Genomic DNA, 23,261 nt, shown 5'->3' with positions numbered 1-23,261 from the left:
ATAGGCAAGCCTCACTAACTCAGCCTAATTAGAGGAAAGCCAGTCTAAACTAGGAAATATTTTTAAATGCATTTTTATTACTTTCAAGCACTGGACATGCAGTAATTCAAACTAGACTATGAGCATAGTACAGCAGCTCAGGGAAGCGGCTTTAAGAATTATTTGTAATTAGCATATCAGTTATTTGTATGTAAGTGGATGTGCTCAAAGTACATACAAAGTTTATTCTCTTAAGTAGGACTGACATTCCCTAGTGCAATCCTGTTGACACTATTAATTTGCTTAGCCAGCTCTTTTTGTGCCAAGATAGATGTATGTAAGAAATGCTTATTTCCTCAGGGAAGAATGAATCGCTTCCCTGTGTTTAGTCCAGTAACTAAGAAGCAGAGCACCACTTGATTGGTTTGGGATTTCCAGGATATGGAGTTTTGAATTTGCATACAGACTTGAGAGATTTCGTATGGAGAAGATCTGGCAGCCATTGCCAGAGACCCAGTTTCCTCATCTGGATCTCATTGAAGTGATCTGGATTTCATCAAGCAACAAGACACTGATCCTAAATGATCCACCAGACACTCTAGCATAAGCATGTTTAAAATACATCCTGACCCAGAAAAATAACTGTTAAATATGATGAGTTGGAATTAACTCTATGTGCAGTACCTAAAAGCAGTAAAAATACATTTCTTTTTAAGTCCCACAAAAACTATGCAGTATCAAGTTAATGATGAAAATCCATCACCAAACTCTTTCTTGCATACCTCACTGTGTGACGGCATTGGGGAGATTTCCAATGATTTGGGAAAGGATATTATATTTTGATGAGCTGCACCAGGTGCTAACTATATGGCAGGATTTTCGCTTTGAATCTTAGGGAGGCCCTCCTGGGTAAAGAAGGATGAAGGAAGGGCTAGGGGCATGTTTATTGTTAACAAATCATTATTGCCCAGCTAAGTTTGAAAAGCAGAGCAATTGAATTGAAAATGAAGAGGTATCAGTTATATAGGGAGTGTAGAAAATATGATTAGGAAATGAGAACCAGAGATATAGGCCTATATTTCTACCTGTGTGTATTAAACTGTGCTCTAGGTAAATTGTGAATTCTTCAAGGCTTGGTTAGAGAGTAAAAAATAAGTGCCCAGAGCATAAGTACAAGCAATAAATATACACACAAATGTTTTAACTACAGTTTGGAATGACTCCAGCTCTTTCCCTTCCCCCAAGAGCATCACTAGCCAGGATCTGCAAAGGCCAAATAGCTGTTTGGTTTCCAATCTGATTTTTTGCCTAAGAAATCAGAGACGTCAGTTTCAATTTTAATAATATATTCTCCCAACCTCTATCTAACAGAAAGGCATTTGTGTTTCTGCCCTTTCTTAAAGTGAGTTTTGTGTTTGGTGAAAGGTAATAGATTGGCAGCACTGGAAAATGAATTACTGTATTCCCAGAACAGGTATAACCAAGCAGTGACACTATGAAATTTCTGTCTGCCCTTAGGGACCATTAGAATACTATTCCAGGAAGTCACTGCTATGTCGTGCTGTGCTGAACTCAACAGTATCCTAGTGGGCTGAAAGAATTAACATAGCACCCAAAGGGCCTGACTTAAGGCCATTCATTTATTCATTCAACATTATTGAGTGTTTACCATGTGCCTGGTGCTGGGAGAAGACTTTCACAAATGTTATGTCATTTAATCCTCACAATAACCCTGTGAGAAAGAGAATATTATTCTTGTTTTACAGAGAAGGAAACTGAGGCTCAGAGAAGTGAAGGGATTTGTCCAAGTTGCCATGCAAACACTGGATCCAAGTTTGTCTGACTCCAGGTCCAGTGTTCTCCCTGAGCTCAGTACTGTGGAAGTTGCAAAGGGGGATGAATGAGACATATGCCCAAATAATGCGACATAAAGCAGAATGTAATCTGTGCTATATGAGTGGCCCTAGTGGGTACACAGCAGTGAAACGACCTACCCTAGATCAAATAAAGGGTCATTAGTACAGCTAGTCTTAGGATTAATATTCTTTACATCTTCTATTTTTTAATTTAGCTCTCCAAGCCAGTCTGCCTCTCTGCCCACTCCACCCCCTGCCCAGATAATCTGTTTATGGGTCCTCTGGCCTTTCAGAATGAGGAGAGTCAGAGAGCATTGGGGTTTAGTGGAGACAGCATTGAATTTGAATTGAAATTAGTGTTCTAATTCTAGCTCTGACGATTCACTCCAGGCCACTGGTAAGGTCCTTTAATTCTGGATGACTCACTTTCCCCTGTATGAATGATAATGGTTTATTTCAAAGAGGTATTGGGAGAGATAAGTAATAATAGGCTAAAAATAGTGTGCAGCCCTTTCTGTTGCCAAGGTGACATATAATTGATGAGTAGAATTACTTACTACAAGGCTTGTTAGAAAGAGATGCCAATTAGAATCTATGTTTCTATATAATGGACTTATCGTGAGAGAAAAAAATGCCCCCTTTAAAGTGTTAAGAAACTGTATCTTGAAAATTAAGACAGCAAAAGGGACGTAATTTTATTTTGTTGGGGGTTTGGGAGCTTATAGCTTCTTTTTTATCTTATGGGATTGAGTTTGGTCTTTTGTTTTGTATTATAGATGTTCATGAAACCAGTACAGTTTGCTTGATACTAAGATCAGAAACAGAAACTTATAGGAAATTAACTGTCTTCCAGATATGTCCAAGAGGCATTCATGGCCTCAACAAAATGAAGCATTATCCTAATAACAGGAAGCCTCCCTCTCTCCATTTTCTGTGTCTCTGAGCCATTGTAATAGATATTCAGGAATCGGTGGGACACTTCCCTTATGCTGCATCCCCTGGCAGATTGAGTTTTTGCAGAATGAGTCAGCAGTACTTGAGCTGAGATAGGATTGACAGAATTTAGAAAAAAAAAAACTGTGAAAAATTGAACAACTCCCGTTTGGGACTGATTACCGATACTTTGGGGCTTTAACACAATCCCCCTCTGAATCTCATCAAATGTAATAAATTTAAAATTTGTATCTTAGAAAGGGGCTTTGCTGCTGGCCATAACTTTATTCAGGCTGTCTTTGGAAGCTCCAAGCATTAGTAACAAAGTATGTCTCCTCTCCCTCTACACCCTACCCTTCTTGGTTTTTCAACTTTGAATTTCTTGTTTCTTTAATCTCTACTGAGGGAGTTTCTAAAGAGTGCTAAGAATGCTTGTTGGAAACAAGAAGATTATAAACCTGGTCTAGGCTGGTATGCAAGCCAGAAAGTCAGGAGACAGCTTGCTGGGAGCATGGCAGGGAATGCATCCAACAAAAGTCTGTCTAAAGGGACAATTTAGGGTTACCACAGCCTACCACCAGCATTGGTTAAGGCTAACCACTATCTATTCTAGCATCTCATTGTCCTATGATGAATCTTTTAGTACTTTAATTATTTTTAAAACCAAACAAACAACACTTTCAGCCCCTAGTATTAGAGGTAAAGTGGCACCAGTGAATGATCTCAAGGGCATGCAATGGAGGTCATGGTCTGCCCTGATGGAATAAAAGAAAAGAGAATAACTTTAAAATTTTCTTTTTATCTAAAAGCATCGTTAATATCATCACCCTCGACTTTTATCCTAATCTGGCACCAACCCTCTCCCCCAAATTAATTCCTATAGAAACATCTGCCATAGCCTCTCTTCCTCATTTGCATAACATTGTCTGAAAACTGGAGCCCTGGTGGTGCAGTGATTAAGCATTCAGCTGCTAACAAAAAGGTGGTCAGTTCAAACCCACCAGCTACTCCATGAAAACCCTATGGGGCAGTTCTACTCTGTCCTGTAGGGTCTCTGTGAGTTGGAATCAACTTGATGGCGATGAGTTTTGAGTTTTGAGTTTTGTCTAAAAACCAGACTGCTGAATACTGAGAGATCAGGTTTCTCATCAGGAAAACTGCATTTCAAATGACCACCTTGTGTGTTTATAGGGAAGTTACTAATATAGTGTAATGAGATGCCTGTCCTCCCCCTCCTCTCTGAATAAGATATTTTATACTTTCCTAAAACCTAAAATTAATGATTTGCAAACAGTAGCAAACAGTACTGTTACAGTGACTAGAAAACTCATAAAAGCAATCAGGAGTGATATTTAATTCATTATTCATTTAATGACTTTTTATTGAATGTATACCCTCAGGGAAGTTAGTGAAAATTTAAAAATTTGATAGACACACACACATATATTCACACAAGTTCATATTCACACACATTAAAATAGAGACAGTTATAAGAACCGTAAGAGATAAAAGCTGTGGTCATTCAAAGAAGGGAGAAAATACTTCAGAAAAACGTCTAATTGAGGAGGTAATATTTGAGCTGGGTCCCAAAGGGTAGCTGTTTACTATATCGTTACAAAGTATGTGAATGTGTGTGTTTATAAAATCTGGGTCAAGTTCGAATATACAGAGGTTGTAGGAAGGATGCTGTACACAAGATCAAAGTTTAGAGAGGATGAGCTGTGTAAAAAGAACAGCAGTGGTTTAATTTTGCTAGACTGTACCATGCATGAGATTGGAAATGTAAGTTGGAACCATATCATGGAGGATATTCTTAGCTATGAAAATTTGTACTATATTTTGTAAGTGTATGGAGAGCCACTACAGATTTTAGAATGAGGAAATAATGTGATCAGAGCTTATTTGGGAAGATTAAAACTCAAAAAATAATAATGCCGAGGCTGCTGCTGCAGTTATATGAAATAATGTGTGTGAAGAACCGAGCACACCACCTGATATAGTAGTTTGTAAGTCATGGAAGCAGGTATATTGTAGTGATTGAGAGCATGGACTCTGGTGCCAGTCTGCCTGATTTCGAAAACCAGCTCTGCCACTTAATAGCTGTGTGGTCTTGTACACATTTCTTAACCTCTCTGTACTGCAGTTTCCCCAACTGTAAAATAGGACTAATAATAATACCTATCTTATGAATTGTTGTGAGAGTTAAATGAGCTAATACAGGTAAAGTGCTTAGAACAGTGTGCTGTTTTGAATAAAGTACTCAATAGATACTCTTGTTATCATTATTATTCATGGGAGTGGGTGGAATTCGAGCTAACCTTTAAAGAATGGATGTGATATAGACAAGTAGAAAGAGGACCCTCACGCACTAGGAAGAACATGACAAAAAGTAGACTTGTAAGAAAATGTGAGGTGAGTGATGTGAACAAGGGAGAGTTAAGTTTGCCTACAGAATAATATGGGCTAAGGGATTATTGAAAAATTCGATTAGAAAGGTATGCCACAGTCAGATCATGGAGGACTTTGAATCATAGGCTAAAAATTTTAAGCTTTATCTAAAGACAGTGGAGGGGTATTCCTGGTTTTTGAGAAAGAAGGTGACTTGATCAAAGCCATCCTTAAGGAAAATTAATCTGATGGTAGTATGTGTGACAGATTGGAGACAGAAGAGATTTGAGGCAGAGAACCTAATTAGGAGGCTGTTGGTGTAATCCACAAAAGAGGTCATGAGGGCTAGATTAATGTAGTAGGAGTCGATAGGAAGGAATAGGAGAGAGATTGGAAAAAGACTCATAACTGAAGAGGGGCAGGGAAAGGGAGGGATCCCAAAGGGCTTTATAGTTTGGAACTTGGGTGACTAAAAGGATAGGGGTGTCATTAGCAGAAACAGGAAAGAGAGGAGATAAGATGGCAGGTTCAGTGTGGTCAAATGGAATTGTAAATGCCAACTGACTTCTTTGCAGAAGTTGACAAGCTGATCCTAAAATTTGTACGGAAATTCAAGGGACCCAGAATACCAAAAGAATCTTGAAAAAGAAGAACAAAATTGGAGGACTAACACTTCCCAATTTCAAAACCTACTACAAAGCTACAGTAATCAAAGATAGACTTATAGATCAGTTGAATAGAATTGAGAGTCCAGAAATAAAGTCTCACATTTATGGTCAATTGATTTACACAAAGAGTGCCAAGATAACAGAGAAAGAACAGTCTTTTAAACAAATGATGCTGAGCCAACTGGATATCAATGTGCAAAAGAATGAAGTTGGACCCTACCTCACACCATATACAAAAATTAAATCCAAATAGATCAAAGGCCTAAATATAAGAGCTAAAATTATAAAACTCTTAGACAAAAACATAGGCATAATCTTTGTGACCTTGCATGAAACAATTGTCTCTTAGATATGACACCAAAGGCACAAACAACAAAAGAAAAAATAGGTAAATTGGACTTCATCAAAATTTAAAATATTTGTGCTACAAACGGACACTATCAAGAAAAAGACAACCCACAGAATGGGAGTAAATATTTGCAAATCATGTATCTGATAAAGGACTTGTATCTAGAATATATAAAGAACTCTTACAACTCAATAATAAAAAGAAAAATAATGCAATTGAGAAATGGACAAAGGACTTGAATAGACATTTCTCCTAAGAAGATATACAAATGGCCTAAGCTACGTGAACAGATATGCAACATCATTAGTCATCATGAAAATGCAAATCAAAACTACAATGATATACCACCTCACACCCACTTGGATGACTATAATCAAAAAGTCAGATAACAAGTGTTGGTGAGGATGTGGAGAAACTGGAACTCTCATGCTCTGCTAGTGCAAATGTAGAATACTGCAGCCACTTTGGAAAACAGTCTGGCTGTTCCTCAAAAGGTTAAACATGGAGTTATCATATGGCCCCATCAATTTCACTCCTAGGTATATACCCAAGAGAATTGAAAACATACCAATACTTGTACACGAATGTTCACAGCAGCATTATTCATATTAACCAAAAAGTGAAAACAAACCAAGTGCCCATCAATGATGAATCCAACCAAAACCAAACCCACTACTGTTGAGTCAATTCCAACTCACAGAGACCCTATAGGACAGAGTAGAACTGCCCCATAGGGTTTCCAAGGCTGTAATCTTTACAGGAGCAGACTGCCACATCTTTCTCCCACGATGCGGCTGGTGGATTAGAACTGCCAACCCTTCAGTTAGCAGCCTGATGCTTAATCACCACACGACCAGGACTCCTTCAATCATGAATACCAGAAAAAAAAAAAACAACTCATTGCCGTCGAGTCTATTGGGACTCATAGCAGGGCCACCAGGCCTCCTATCATGAATAGACAATAAAATATGGCATATCCATATAATGGACTATTATCCAGTCATAAAAAGGAACTAAGTACTGATAAATGCTACAACATGGGTGGACCATGAAAAGATTGTGCTAAGTGAAAAAAGCTAGTCACAGAAAACCACATATGATTCCATTTATATGAAACGTCAAGAAAAGGCAAGTCCATAGAGACAGAAAGTAGATTAGTGATTGCCAAGGGCTGAGTAGTGGGGAGCAGGGGGGTAGATATGGGGAGTAACTGCTAATGCACACAGCATTTAATTTGGGGGTGATGAGAATGTCATAAAACTGATAGTGATGATGGTTGCACAAATCTGTGAGTATACTAAAGGCCATTGAATCCTACATTTTAAATGGGTGAAATGTATGGTATGTGAATGATATATCAATTAAGCTGGTTTTGTTTAAAATTTTACTTATTTTGTTGCTGTTGTTGAGAATATACACAGCAAAACATACGCCAGTTCAACAGTTTCTACACGTACAATTCAGTGATGACATTCTTAAAGTTGTACAGCCATTCTCTCCTTTTCTGAGTTGTCCCTCCTCCATTAACATAAACTCACTGCACCCTAAGGTTCCTATCTAATCTTTCCAGTTGCTGTTGTCAGTTGGATTCCATATAGATAGTTCTTAAAAAGCGCACAAGACTCAAGGCAGACATTCTTTACTAGTTAAGCGTACTAATTTTTTTGTTTTTGTTTTTGGATTTAAATCCACTAGAGCCACTATTTTTATTTTATTTGCATAATCACTTAAGAACAAAATCAGAAAGCAGGTTCTATATAGAGTAATGGGTTTCCTTAACGCAGTACATTTAAGTAAGCAAATGTCATTTTCTACAAGAAGCATATTCCAGAGAGTAAATTAATCTTACAACCTTTTGCATGCCTCATGTTGAAGTTTACAGTTTGAGAATTTGTATATAACATTGAGTGCCTATTCTACAAGAACTTTCTATTGACTAGCTCAGGAAGAACCTATAACTACCTCAGAAAGCTTCCTGCTTCCTTCTTCTTCCTCCTTCTTCCTCCTTCCTCCTCTTCCTTCCTCCTACCCCTCCCTCCTCCTACCTCCTCCTCTTCTCCCCCTCCCCCTCCTCCTCCCCCTTCTCCTACCCCCTCCTCCTCCTTCCTTCTGCTTCTCCCTCCTCCTCCTCCTCCTTTTGTGTTTGGCTTATTTCACCACAATAATGTCTTTAAGCTCCATCCATATTGTAGCATGTATCACAACTTCATTTCTCCTAATAGTTGAGTCATATTTCATTGTATGTATGTAACGCATTTTGTTTATCCATTCATCTGTTGATGGGCATTTAGGTTGTTTCCACCTTTGGCTATTGTGAATAGTGCTGCAGTGAACATTGGTGTACAAGTCTCTTTCGATCTCTGCTTTCCAGTCTTTTGGGTATATACCTAGGAGTGCAATTGCTGGGTCATATGGTAGTTCTAAGGTGCCCTGATGGCTCAGTGGTCAAAGCGCTCAGCTGCTAACCAAAATGTCAGTGATTCGAACCCACCAGCCGCTCCATGAGAAAAAGATGTGGCAGTCTGCTTCTGTAAAGATTTACAGCTTTGAAAACTCTATGGGGCAGTTCTACTCTGTCCTATAGGGTTGCTATGAGTTGGAATTGACTCAACGGTAGTGGGTTTGGTTTTGGTGTATGGTAGTTCTATTTTCAATTTTTCGAGGAACCACCACACAGTTTTTCACAACAACTGTACCATTTTGCATGCCCACCAGCAATGCATAAGGTTTCCAATTTCCCCACATCCTCACCAACATTTTTATTTTCTGGGGCTTTTTTTTGGGGGGGGGTTGTTTGTTTTTATCTCAGCTGTGCTAGCGGGAGTGAAATGGTATCTCATTGTGATTTTGATGCCTAATGATGAAGAGCATATTTTAATGTGTTTGGTGGCCATTTGAATGTCTTCTGTGGTAAAATGTCTTTCAAGTCCTTTGCCCATTTTATGATTGGGTTATTTGTCTTTTTGTTGTTAAATTGTGAAAGTTTTAGACATATTTTGGTTATTGGATTCTTAACAGATACATGGTTTGCAAAGATATTCTCCTAGTCGGTAGCTTATCTTTTAACTTCTTTGTTAGTCTTTTGTTGAACAAAAGTTTTTAATTTGTATGAGGTCCCATTTATTTATTTTGTCTTTTGCTGTTTGTGCTTTTGTTATTGTATTAGATAATCCATTGTTAAAAGCTAGGCCTGACAGCCTTGCCCCTGCACTTTCTTCTAAGAATTTTATGGTTTTAGTTTGCACGTTTAGGTTCTTAATCCATTTTGAATTTGTTTTTGTATGCGGTGTGAGGCATGGATTCTCTTTCATTTTTCTGCACGTGGCAGTCCAGTTGTTCCAACACCATTTATTGAAGAGACTCTCCTTTCCACATCAAATGGACGTAGCACCCTTGTCAAAAATCAGTTGACCACAGATGTGTGGGTTTATTTCTGGACTCTCAATTCTATTCCTTTGGTCTATGTGTCTATTCTTATACTAGTACCAGGCTGTTCTGATTACTGTAGCTATATTAAAAAAAAAAAAAAAGCCCATTGCCTCTGAGTTGATTCCGACTCATAGCGACCCTATAGGACAGGGTAGAACTGCCCCACAGGATTTCCAGGGAGTGGCTGGTGGGTTCGAACTGCTGACCTTTTGATTAGCATCCAAGCTCTTAACCACTGTGCCACCAGGGCTCTTTAGTATTTTTAAAATCAGGAAGTTTGGGTCCTCCTACTTTGTTCTTCTCTTTCAACATTGCTTTAGCTATTTGGGGCCTCTTGCCGTTCCATATAAAGTTGAGGATTAGTGTTTCCATTTCTATAAAGAATGACGTTAACATTTTGATAGGAATTGTGTTGAATCTCTTGATCACTTTAGGTAGTATTGACATCTTAACAATGTTAAGTCTTACAGTCCATGAACATGGAACATCTTTCCATTTATTTAAGTCTTCTTTAATCTCTTCCAGCAGTGTTTTATAGTTTTCATTGTATGAGTCCTTCAAATCCCTGGTTAAATTTATCCCTAGATATTTTATTCTCTTAGATGCTATTGTGAATGGAATTTTTTCCCCAATTTCCCTTTCAGATTTCTCATTGCTGGTGTATAGGAACCCAACTGATTTTTGTTGTTGTTGTTGTTGTTGACCTTGTACCCTACAACTTTGCTAAATTCCTCTCTTGGCTCTAGAAGCTTTATTGAAAATTCTTTGGGATTTTCTATATATATGATCATATCACCAGTGAACAGAGATAATTTTACTTCTTCTTTTCCAATCTGGATACCATTTATTTCTTCTTCTTGTCTTACTGCTCTGGCTAGGACTTCTAATACAATACTGAATAGAAGCATTGAGAGCGGGCACCATTGTCTTGTTCGCAATTTCAAGGAGAAGGCTCTCAGTCTTTCTCCATTAAGTGTAATATTGTCTGTTGGCTTCTCATTGCCCTAAATCATAGTGAGGAATTTCCCTTCTTTTCCAATCTTTAGAGTTCTCATCAAGAAAGGGTGTTGAATTTTATCAAATGCTTTTTCTGCATCCTCAGAGATGCTCATGTGGTTCTTTTCCTTTTTTCTGTTGATGTGGTATATTACATAGATTGGTTTTCTAATGTTGAACTATCCCTGCATTCCTGGAATAACTCCCACTTGGTCATGGTGTATGACTCTTTTAATATGCTGTTGGATTTTGTTTGCTAATATTTTGTTGAGGATTTTTGCATCTAAAGAGATAGTGGCCTGTAGTTTTCTTTTCTTGTGGTGTCTCTGTCTGGTTTTGGTATCAGGGATATGTTTACTTCATAGAATGAATAGGGAGTATAGGGAGTATTCCTATCTTTTGGAAGAGTTTAAACAGTTTTGGTGTCAGTTCTTCTCTAAATATTTGGTAGACTTCTTCAGTGAAGCCATCGGGTCCAGGATTTTATATATTTATTTATTTATTTTATTGTTGTTGTTGGCAGGTTTTTTATCACTGACTCAATCTCTTCACTTGTTATGGGTGTATTGAGACTTTCTATTTCCTCTTGACTCAGTTTGGGTAGATTGTGTACTTCTAAGAATTTACCCATTGCATCTATGTTATACAGTTTGTTGCTGTACAGTTAGTTGTTCATAATAGTCTGTCTCAATTAAGCTTTTTTTTAAGTTTTTTTTTTTTAATGAAGCCATAGCCTTTGATGATGAATTGTAGATTTTTGAGTAGGATCAACTGTCAGTTGCTTCTAAGAAGTTGGAAACGATAACAAAAAAAAGGAAGACTTTTAGATATGGCAACCCAGAGGTCTCTATACCTTCAGGAGAGCAATTTCAGGAGAGCAGTAAGATCAGAACCATACTGCAAGAAGTTGAGTAGTATGTATAGGTTGCTAGGAAGTAGATAAGTTTGGCAGTGCTAAGAAGGAGAGGGAGAGGTGGGCAACTTGTAACCTAAAGGAACTAAATTAGGAAGGCAGAGACTAAAAATATAAGAAAGAGCTCACTGGTGATACTTAGTCCTTACAGCAACAGGAAAGAAGGTCTAGGGCCCAGGTAGAGAAATTAGCCTTGAGGAGGAGAAGGAATATGAGAGAAGACATTTCCAGGTAGAAAAAAGGGAACAAGAAAGGTACTTGTTATATATAGCTTCAACCAGCTCAGTTAAGTATGGGGCAGAAAAGTTTGATCTGGAAGGATACATACCAAACTATTCATCAGCAGTTACCTCTGGTGAGGGGGTGGAAATGGAGAGAGGGAGAGTTTTCACTTTTATTTGATAGACTTTTATATTTGATTTTTTTCATCAAGAATGTTCTCTTATTATATTTATATTTGTTAAATATCAGACCAGTTGGAGGTGAAGCAAAGGATTGTCAAGCTGCAGAGAGGGAGTGGCACATATTAATCACTCAGTAAATGTTTATGGAGTTTGTTGGAGTTGTAAACATATACTTTAGTGGAAGCAATTAGTTTTGACTTCTCAGTCTTCTCCAGCAGTGTTTAATAGCCCAAGAACTCAAGTAGAAAAATCTGAGAGTATAGTTTATCCAGGTGTTTAAGGATTGGCAAGACAAAAAGGACAAAGATGTGAGGGAATTAAGGGTGCTAGTAAGAGTTTTTAAATGACTAACTATATTTTCCTAATGAGTAGTGAACAGAGTGAAGTCAAAAGATAGGCTGGTAGACTTTGAAAATAGGAAAAAGACTAGGGAACAGGAGTTATAATGAGAATAAAGAGCAAGATGAGTTAGAGAGGTGGAAGGATAGAAAATTGTGGACAGAAATGGCCATTCAGATTTCAAGATCATCGAAGTGAAGCATTGTGTACTTTTTTATCAGGACCTGTCTTAATTTCTTAGTGCTGTTATAACAGAAATACCACAAGTGAGTGGCTTTAACAAACAGAAGTTTACTTTCTCGTAGTTTAGGACGCTAGAAGTCCAAATTCAGGGTGCCGGCTCTAGGAGAAGGCTTTCTCTCTCTGTCGACTCTGGGGGAAGATCCTTGTCTCAGCTTCTCTAACATTCTTGGTGTTCCTTGAAAATCTCCATGTAGCATCTATCTTTTTCCCATTCAGGCTTGCTTGCTTCTGTGTGTTGTCTGCTTCTTTTATGTGTCAAAAGTGGTTGGTTTAAGAGACACCCTACACTGATATGGCCTCATTAGCATAACAAAGAGAACCCTATTCCCAGATAGGATTATATCCACACGTATAGGGGTTAGGATTTACAACACATATTTTGAGGGGACGCAATTCAATCCATAACGGGCCCCAAAGTGTTGCCATCCTTAAGGATAACTAAAGTGGAGTGAGGTGGATATCATTATCGTTTGAAAAGTGGAGAAACTGTGATGTCAGAGAATTAGAAAGGTCAGAAGAGGAGATTAAGTCTCTTTTGTTCAAAACAATAAACCCATTGCCCAGCCTAATGCCTGGTACATAGTAGGCATTCAATTAACATTTGTTGAATTAATGAATAAATATTATAGCACTTATCATAGTTATTTGTTTTCTGTCTTCCTCCCCTACTGAACCATAAGCTCCTTGGCTCTTATTATTTCTGCACCTCTAGTGCATCACATAGGGAATAAATATTGCTGTTGTTAGGTGCTGTTGAGTCAGTTCCGACTAATAGCAACGTTATGTACGACAGAACAAAACACTGCTCAGTCCTTCACCATCTTCACAGTTGTTGCTGTTTGAGCCCATTGTTGCAGTCACTGTGTCAGTCCGTCTTGTTGAGGGTCTTCCTCTTTTTCACTCACCCTCTACTTTACTCACCCTCTACTTTACTCACCGTCTACCTTCGCCAGGGACTGGTCCTGCCTGATAACATGTCCAAAGTACTTAAGACGAAGTCTCGCCATCCTCACTTCCAAGGAGCATTCTGACTGTACTTCTAAGACAGATTTGTTCATTCTTCTGGCAGTCTATGGTAAATTCAATATTCTTCACCAACACCATAATTCAAAGGCATCAGTTCTTCTTTAGTCTTCCTATTCATTGTCCAGCTTTCCTGTGCATACGACGTGATTGAAAATACCATGACTTGGGTTAGGTACACCTTAGTCCTCAGAGTGACATCTTTGCTTTCTAACACTCTAAAAAGGTCTTTTGCAGCCAATTTGCCTAATGTGATACATCCTTTGATTTCTTGACTGCTGCTTCTAGGAGTGTTGATTGTGGATCCAAGTAAAATGAAATCGTTGACAACTTCAGTATTTTCTCCATTTATCATGATGTTGCTTATTGGCCCAGTTGTGCGTATTTTTGTTTTCCTTATGTTGAGGTGTAATCCATACTGAAGAACTAAAATAGTAGGTGCATAAGTCAGGGTTCGAGTGAGTGAGTGAATGAGAGAATGAATGACTATTGAACTACAAGGAATGATAACAAGAAAAGGGAAAGAGAGGAAAATTGTGAACCAGGTACCAAAATCCTCAAGGAAGGTGAAAGAGTACACTGTATTTCTATAAATAAGAACTTTGATAATATATGATATGGAGTCATCATTAGTCAGAATTGACTTGACAACAGCCACCAACAACATAAGCAAATGAAGGTCCCAGTGGCACGCAAACAGTTTGTGCTCAACTACTAACTGAAAGGTTGGAGGTTTGAACCCACCTAGCAGCACCATGGAAGAAAGACCTGGTAATCTGCTTCCATAAAGATTACAGCCAAGAAAACCTTATGGACTGGTTCTTCTCTGTACCACGTGGGGCTGCCATGAGTTGGAATCAACTTGAAGGCAACGATTATAAACAAATGACATTGACTACCAAAGAGGAGAGAGTGATGAGAGACAGGGAAGAATACTGGTTTTGGAGTAGCAATAGGAAAGGGAGTATTCCAAATCCTCATTCCACCTCCTGTGAATTTTGAAGGAATGGGCACAGTACATTTTCCCCTTTGACTGCCTCCCCCCACTCTGTCACCTGGTCCTCTCAAGTTTTTCCAAATTTACTTATCTTGTATCTTAGTCAAGGTTCTCGAGAAAAACTACTGTATCTATATGTATTCTCTCTATATATATCTATATCTGTATATCTAGAATAGACAGGTTGATTTACCTCAAAGAATTGGCTCATGCAATTGTGGGGGGCTGGCAAGTCCAAAATCTGTAGGTCTGGTGGCAGACTGGAGACTTCTGCAGGCTTGAGTCCTGAGATCCACAGGTCAGGTGACAGAAAGAGTGCAAAGTGAAGAGAGCAAGAGTTCAGCCAAAATATCTATTTATTGTCTAGAGGCAGAATACACCCTAAGGAAACTCCCTTTTCAACTAATTGACTGATTATATTACTTTTAATTATAGAGTATGATTACATTACATTACATTACATTATGGAACAGCAACTAGACTAATGTTTGTCCAAATCACTGGAAACCTAGCCAAGTTGACACATAAAATTAACCATCACACGTTGCTTCCTTTTGCCCTTATGTCTAGAATGCCTCAATACCCTTTTTGCCATCCCCTCTGCCTCCAAACTCTTCTCTTTAACTGTACAAGCAGCAGCAAAAGTCAAAATTCCTAATCATTGCTTTTCAGCAACACCAGTATGTATCTTATACTTTGCCAGTGGCTCCCATTTGACTGTCAAATCAAATGAAAAGTTCCAGTCTTGAATTTAATAATGTCCACCATTTAGTCTTCTGTAAGATGTTTTCATTTCTAGTTACTTTGAAGTTTTACACTCCGTACGTAATATCCTACCTTTTTCAAAGCTTCTGATTACCTTCTCTACCTGCCTAAGGAGCCCTGGTGGCACAGTGGTTAAACACGGGGCTGTTAACCGAAAGGTCAGCAGTTCGAACCCACCAGCGGCACTGCAGGAGAAAGATGTGGCAGTTTGCTTCCCTAAAGATTACAGCCGTGGAAACCCTATGAGGCAGTTCTACCCTGTTCTGTAGCGTCACTATAAGTCAGAATCAACTCGAGAGCAGTGGATGGATGGATGGACAATCTGTCTAAGAGTCCTCGTCATCAAAACTCCTTCAGGACTCAGTTTTCCTATGTGGCTATAATTAAAACAACTATTCCACAAATACCTGCCTTCTTTCATCCTTTTCTCTCTCCTATCAAACACTCATGAATGTTATATATATATGCTTTTCTTATACAGGTAGTCCCTGACGTATGATGTATTCAAGTTACAACAAACCTCACTTGCCACCATCTGGTTTTTTGGGTTTTTTTCTTTTTTTTACATCTTATTGCTAGTAATTTGTAGTACACGCAATGTTGCAGCATATAATTTGCTGATGTCATCATTCTCAGATGTTCAAAGATTGGATTTATAAAGATACTGATAATAAAAGGCAATAATAATGCAAATTTTAAAAAAAAAGAGGTATTCGACTTATGTCAGAACTGACTTATGACAGTCTCCAGAACGGAACCCCGTCATAAGTCATCATATGTCAATATGTATTGCCCTATCAATTCCACAGTGAAATATCTCTCAAGTCCATCTCTTCCTCCTCATCCTTGCTGCCATTGCTGGTTCAGGCCCTCAGCATTTCTGTCTGTCCTACAGTCTGTCCTACACTATAGCCAGAGTACTTTTAAAATGTAAATCTAATCATGACCTCCCACACACACACACATACAATGTTTGAGGAGCTTCATGCCTTGTAAACAAAAGTCCAAACTCCTTAGCCTGCCTGGCATACATGTCCCTTTGTGACCTAACCCCTGTTTACTTCTGGAGCCTTACCTCCTGTGACTCCTGTTCAAGCCTTCAAGCTTTTACATGTGCTATTCCTTTTCTGAACCTAGTTCCCTACCAGTACCACCCCCATACACAACCACCTGCTCCTTGCCTCCAACTCCCCTACCTCTACCCCACATGCCTATAAACTCTTAATGTTTTTATTTTGAAATAATTATAGATTATTTTGAAAGAATTATAGATTTATTACAAATAAATCTACATTGCATTGCAAATCTACATATACATTTCAAAGAAATATATAGGGAGGTCCAGCACACCCTTTCTCTAGCCTCCCCCAATGCTAACATCTTGTACAACTATAGTACAATATCAAAACCAAGAAATTAACATTGATACAATCCTTAGAACTTAGATTTTACCAGTTATACGTTTGTGTGTGTGTTTTTCCTTGGGATACCATAACAAATTACCACACAATGGGTGGCTTTAAACAACAGAAATTTATTCTCTCACCGTTCTGGAGGCCAGAAGTTCAAAATCAAGGTGTCGGCAGGGCCATGCTCCTTCTGAAGGCTCTAGGGAAGAATCCTTCCTTGCCTCTTCTGAGCTTCTGGTGGTTCCCAGCAATCCTTGGCATTCCTTGGCTTGTAGCTGCATCTCTCCAATCTCTGCCTCTATCTTCACATGACCGTCTTTGTGTCTCTGTGTGTCTTCTCTTATAAGGACACTAGTCATTGGATTTAGGGCCCACTCTAATCCAGTATGATCTCATCTTAACAACTTTACATCTGCAAAGACCCTATTTCCAAATAAGGTGACATTCTAAGGTTTCAGGTGGATGTGAATTTTGGGGGACAGTATTCAACCCACTACAGTAGCTGTATGCCATTTTACCACATGTGAAGCCTTGTATAACCACCACCAGAATCAAGGTACATAATTGTATCATCGCCACAAGTCTCCCTCATGCTACTCCCTTTATAGCCATGCACATCCCTAACCCTTGGCAACCACTAGTCTGTTATCCATCTCTATAACTGTTATTTCACATAAGTTACATAAATGGAATCATGCAGTATATATTCTCTTGAGGTTGACTTTTTTCACTCAACAGTTTGCTTGAGGTTCATCCAAATTGTTGCTTGTATCAATAATCCATTCATTTTTATTGCTGAGTAGTATTTCTCGGTATGAATGTACCACAGTTAGTTTAACCATTCACCTGCTGGAGGACATTTGGATATTTTCCAGTTTTGGACTATTACAAATAAAGCTGCTATGAACATTCATGTACAAATTCCTACGCTAAAATAAGCCTTTGTTTCTCTGTAATAAATGCCCAAGGGTGCAATTGAGTCATATGGAAAGTCCATTTTTAGTTTTGGCAGGAACTACCAAACTATTTTCCAGAAAGGCTGTACCATTTTACATTCCTACCAGCAATGTATGCATGATCTAGTTTATCCACATCCTTACCTGCATTTTAATGTTATCACTATTTTTCATTTTAGCCATTTTGATAGGTATGTCACAATATCTCATTATAGTTCTCATCTTTTAAGATCTAAGTCAAGAGTTCCCTCTGTGGAGCCTTTCCTAACATCCTCTGGAAAAGTTGCTTACTCCCTCTGTGCCACCTCTGATAGTTCATTTATTGTTGTATTTTAATTATTTATTCACATGGGCTCTTTCCCTTTATGCTGAGCTACATGAAGATAGGGGCCGTGCCGTATTCATATTTGTTCCTGCAGCATCTGGTACAGTTACATGCTGGGCACATAGTCAGCACTCAGTAAATGTGTGGTAAGAAAGGGAAGAATGAATTTTAAAAGTTAGTCTTGCTTACTTCCCCCTTTTCCCCATTAAGCAATAAACCTTTTAGAACAGAGACCATGCCTTCCTCTGTGTATCCCAGCAGCAGCTCATAGGGTGCTCTGTCCATGTAGATGCTCAGTAAAGGTTGGCTGACTATTCATGTGGCTTATCTTCCCTCTGCACCCAGGAGATAAGCACGTGAAAGGGAGAATAGATGAGAATATTCCTATATTAAGGGTCATATGCCATAAATTTTGTAATATTCTTTTAATCTCCACAATCACTAACTATTTGTCTCTGTATAGATGAGAAATGAAAACATAGCAGTCCTTTGATTCAAAGAATGCATCTGTGGTCTGCACACTTTTCTATAGTTTCAATGCCCTGGTTACATATGAATTTGGGAAAACAGCTTTTCATATCCCTGAATTCCTTTTGCAGTTTCAGAAGGATCTGGGATCTTTCTGTCTTTGCTGAACTGGTGTAATTTGACATGTTGAATATGAGCGGGTCATTAACCCCAACATTTTTTATCATTTTTTGACTCTGTATTTTCTCAACTCTGAAGTATGTTAATTTGCACTTGTTTATATGTTTCTGTAAGAGTTTCTCAGGCCCTTGAGGACTGGTATGTGTTTTGTCTGAAAAGTAGATTGTAAGCCCCTTGAGAGCAGGGAGCTTATAACTCCTAGGAATTCATTCTGGATATTTTCAGTGTTCGATTAATTATAATACTGGAAAACTTACTAAGGTCATCTGTCACGCTGACATCTTCCTTCTCATCTATAAGGCTTTATTGCAAAAAGCAGTTAGCTTTAACTTGACTTTATAGCAATGAATGATTCTACCCAAAATTACGCTCACCATTACTCAGTACAATTTGTTCTTTAGGGCGCTTTCAGATTTATAATTCTGGATCCATTGTTACAGTTCCCTTCCCTATAATACCTGGTTACATATGAACTTGAGAGGACAGCATCTCCTATCCTTGGTATCTCAGTCATCTAGTGCTGCTATAACAGAAATACCACAAGCAGATGGCTTTAACAAAGAGAAATTTATTATCTCACAGTCTAGTAAGCTACAAGTTCAAATTCAGGGCATCAGCTACAGGGGAAGGCTTTTTCTCTCTGTCGGCTCTGGGGGAAGGTCCTTGTCATCAAACTTCCCCTGGCCTAAGAGCTTCTCAGTCCAGGGACCCGGGTCCAAAGGACCCACTCTTCTCCTGGTGCTTCTTCCTTGGTGGTATGAGGTCCCCATGTCTTTCTGCTTGCTTCTCTCTTTTATATCTCAAAAGAGATTGGCTCAAGACACTATCTAATCTTGTAGACCTCATCAGTGTAACTGCCGCTGATGCATCTTATTACATCATAGTGACAGAGTTTACAATACATAAGGGAATCACACCAGATTACAAAATGGTACACAATCATACAATACTAGGAATCATGACCCAGCCAAGTTGACAGATATTTTGGGGGGACACAATTCAGTCCGTGACACTTGGATTCCTTTTGTACAACAAAAAGTAAGCCGATAACATCTATGCTTTCCAAAGCATGTACTTCTCACTCGGAGGCCCCTTTGATAACTAGATGATAAACTCCAAGTACATTTGCAATCTTAAGTTATCAGAAATAATCTTTAATTATTCTGTGTATATGTCTTGTTTTCCCGGGTTTTAAAATAGAGGAAATGTGTACACTATATCCCAAAACTATTCAATTACATTAATACAAATATTTAAAGCAAATCTGAGTTCTAAAGCAGAAGGGCAAATTTGTTCCTTGTAGAGGATGGAGATGAGGGGAAGTTTTGTTTTTTCTTAAGTCAGGTTTATTAAGCTATAATTTGCATACAATCTGATTCACCCTTTTTAAATGGACAGTTTGATAAGTTTTGACAGGTTGTTGTAAGAGCTTGGCTGCTAACCAAAAGGTCAGCAGTTAGAAGCTACCAGCCGCCCTGAGGGAGAAAGATGTGATGGTCTGCTTCTGTAAAGGTTTACAGCCTCGGAAATCCTATGGGGCAGATCTACTCTATCCTATTGGATCGCTATGAGTCGGAATCGACTTGATGGCAATGGGTTCGTTTTATTTTTTTTTTGGTGGGGGAGGTTTGGAACTATTTACTGATTTGACTATACCCCCTGACTTTTCCACCACTACCATCACCCCCAGACCAAACTGACTTATCTTTTTCTGACATTTTGTATCCTTTCTCTATCCTACAGTGTACTAAAGGAGGTCTACATAGCCTTTAATCCTAAAGCAGTGGTCTTACAGCTGGGAGCTGATACAATAGCTGGGGATCCCATGTGCTCCTTTAACATGACTCCAGTGGGAATTGGCAAGTGTCTTAAGTACATCCTTCAGTGGCAATTGGCAACACTCATTTTGGGAGGAGGTGAGTACAAAGGAAGGTCGTGGGAGAGTATGTTGACCTTCTGCACATTTTCTACATTGACACTGAGTTAAACTTGATTTTCTTAGATTTAATAATACCATCCTGCCTGTGGCCCAGGAGCCTGAGTCAATGAAATCTGTCACCTCCACAGCTCAGCGTAAAGGAAGTATTCTGACACACTTCTTTTCTTTAATTTGGCACTCAGAAGTCTAAGTTTCAGTTTCTGAAGCAAAGGTTCTTTGGTTAAAGATTACCTCAGATCTTATAAGAATAGAGGATGTTAACCCCAGTGGACTTTGATTTATCTTCTGTCAGTATCATCTTTGATTCTCAGTTCTAATAATCATCTTTTGAAAACATAATACAAAAGTTCCAGCCTTACTTATATATAAGAGTAAACACATGAAGTACACATCTAAGCTGAGTTCAAGAACAGCCACCGTCCTACTAAAAGAAAGCAGGAATTTGTTACAATGAAGCAAAACAGAGTTCCAAAGAGACTCTTGGACATTCCTGCCTTCTGTGTATACTGATGTTTTGTATTACTTGACCAACAAAAGGCTGGTCTATTCAATAGAAGCGTTTATGCATTTGTGAAAGGGATCTTTCACAATGTCAGTCACCTTTGAAGATGCCTTGCTTAGAATTTTCTGTCTACCTACCTGACATAATCTTTATTTCACTGGAAAAATGGATTGATGTGTTAAAATAACATGGTCAAGCAAATTGAGCTTAAAATGAATGTATTAAGGAACAGCTAATAGTTTGTTGGGTTTTCTTTCTGGGTTTTTTTTTTGTCAACCTATTGTAAAATTCAAGTTAGAAGGAATCAGAGGAAGGCCTTATGTAAGTGGTGAGCATCCAACACCAATACACAAGCCTAGCCCTTTGGCAGCCTCAAACCCTAGAGGAATCAAAATAAAAGGCACTTACAAGAGACAACCTCTTATTGGGTTAAAAGCTGGCAAAAAAATGTACTAACTACAACCCAAGGAAAAGATAAAATTGATAAGTGCTGTGCGACATGTTACTTTCCTTGATGGCACTAAGGATGGTGATTATGACACAGGTATAGCTATTGTTGTGGTAGTGGTGGTTCTTATTGTTAACTGCCATCGAATCGGCCCCTGAACTCATGGCAACCCCATGCACAACAGAAGGTACCAATGCCTGCTTCTGCGCCATCCCCATGATTTGTTGTAGATCAGAGCGTTGTGATCCATAGGGTTTTCATTGGCTGATTTTCAGAAATAGATTGCCAGGCCTTTCTTCCTAGCCCTTCTTAGTCTGAAAACTGTGTGAAACCCGTTTAGCATCATAGCAGCATGCAGGCCTTCTCTGACAGATGGGTGGTAGCTGCACCTGAAGTGCATTGGCCAGGAATCAAACCCAGGTTTCCCGCAAGGAAGGAGAGAAATCTACCACTGAACCACCACTACCCTCTCAGGTACAGCTAGAGGGAGAAAAACAGACCTTTCTACAACATGTATCTGTGAGAATTCCAGTTTTGTCTGAGGCAATAGTCTTTACATAAAGAGCCTGTTATTCTCAAAAGTCTCTGCTTTGTCAGCCCAAAGTTTTGGCTTTTGAATATATAAACATAATACCTCTTCTTATGTAACAAGTGTATTCCTGAAAATACTGGTGCATAAATGAAGTTTTGCAAATCAAATCATATTTTATGAGCATCAGAGAGAGCTTATTATTTAAACAAAACATATAGCCACTCTTTTTGAAATTAAATAATCATACACAATAAATCTATCTTATAAATTCAGATTTTCCCATGTCAGGAGTGTTTAAAGGGAATAATACCAGTAATATTTAGCAATGAGTATGCTTTAGGGCAATCTTTTTGTTATTTCAATTTTTCCCCTAGAAATTAAAAATTAGCCCCTAAAAACAAATAGACAATTAGTAGAGAGAGCCGCATCCCCAAGCCTCCGTGGACCCTATTGAGGTCTAAAAGACACACTCCAGAAACCCCAGCATCCCTTACCTTTCAATGGTAGAAAGACTTTTAAAAAGGGTGACCATATGTCCCAGTATATACCTGTTATCCCCATGTAATTATTAACAGTGTCTTCTGTTACTCTTAAAAGTGAACCATTTTGACGATAAATTATATGGTCAGCCTGCCTAAAATAGACCTAATTCCATTTCCCCTAAGCTGCATTGATGTTAGGAAATAATTCAATTTTACCCCTACAGTCTTGTAATTTAGCTGAAAGCCAGTGTTCTAATGCTTGCATGGCAGAGCACATCTCTTCAGCACAAAATATGCTGATTATTAGATAGTATAATATGGCTGCTGGGTGACCGTGACAAGACCTGAAAAGATGGGTCAGAGCGTCAATAAACAGCCTTCCTCATTCAGTTCTCCTTGATCTCTGCCACTAGACCTGTGTTTTGAGGGAAAAAGGAATGTTGATATTAAAAGAAGAAAGTCTATCTCAGCATTTTATTTTTCTCTTTCCTGGATTTTTAAGGGCTATGTCTCCCAATAGCTTTAAGATATAAATCACACCCAGCAGTCATTTTTTGGAATTGTTGCAAAATTCGTCACAGAAACTTTCACATTAGGTAGGTCGTCTCAAGAGATCTGGGTTCCAGAGATCTAAATCATGCTGATAGCTCTTGATGGAATTGTGGAGCATGCATTACTCAGGTGCATATTTGTTCAGAGATGGTAACTTCTTTAATCTTTGTAGATCTTGGACTTCCC

General features: G+C 38.6%; 1 protein-coding gene across 1 annotated transcript in view; it reads left to right on the top strand.

Annotated features, from left to right (window-relative positions):
- The window catches only part of HDAC8 (histone deacetylase 8), a 331,772-nt gene that overhangs the window by 154,889 nt on the left and 153,622 nt on the right, over window positions 1–23,261 (top strand). The window contains exon 8 of the mRNA XM_004380149.2: window positions 20,364–20,536. Within this exon, the coding sequence (XP_004380206.1) occupies window positions 20,364–20,536 (173 nt within the window). The remainder of the gene's footprint in view (window positions 1–20,363; window positions 20,537–23,261) is intronic.

Source organism: Trichechus manatus, unplaced genomic scaffold, assembly GCF_000243295.1.
Source record: "Trichechus manatus latirostris isolate Lorelei unplaced genomic scaffold, TriManLat1.0 scaffold00070, whole genome shotgun sequence".
Classification (NCBI taxonomy): Eukaryota; Metazoa; Chordata; class Mammalia; order Sirenia; family Trichechidae; genus Trichechus; species Trichechus manatus.
The sequence above is the reverse complement of the archived record's forward strand: the minus strand, read 5'-3'. Positions and strand labels throughout refer to the sequence as shown.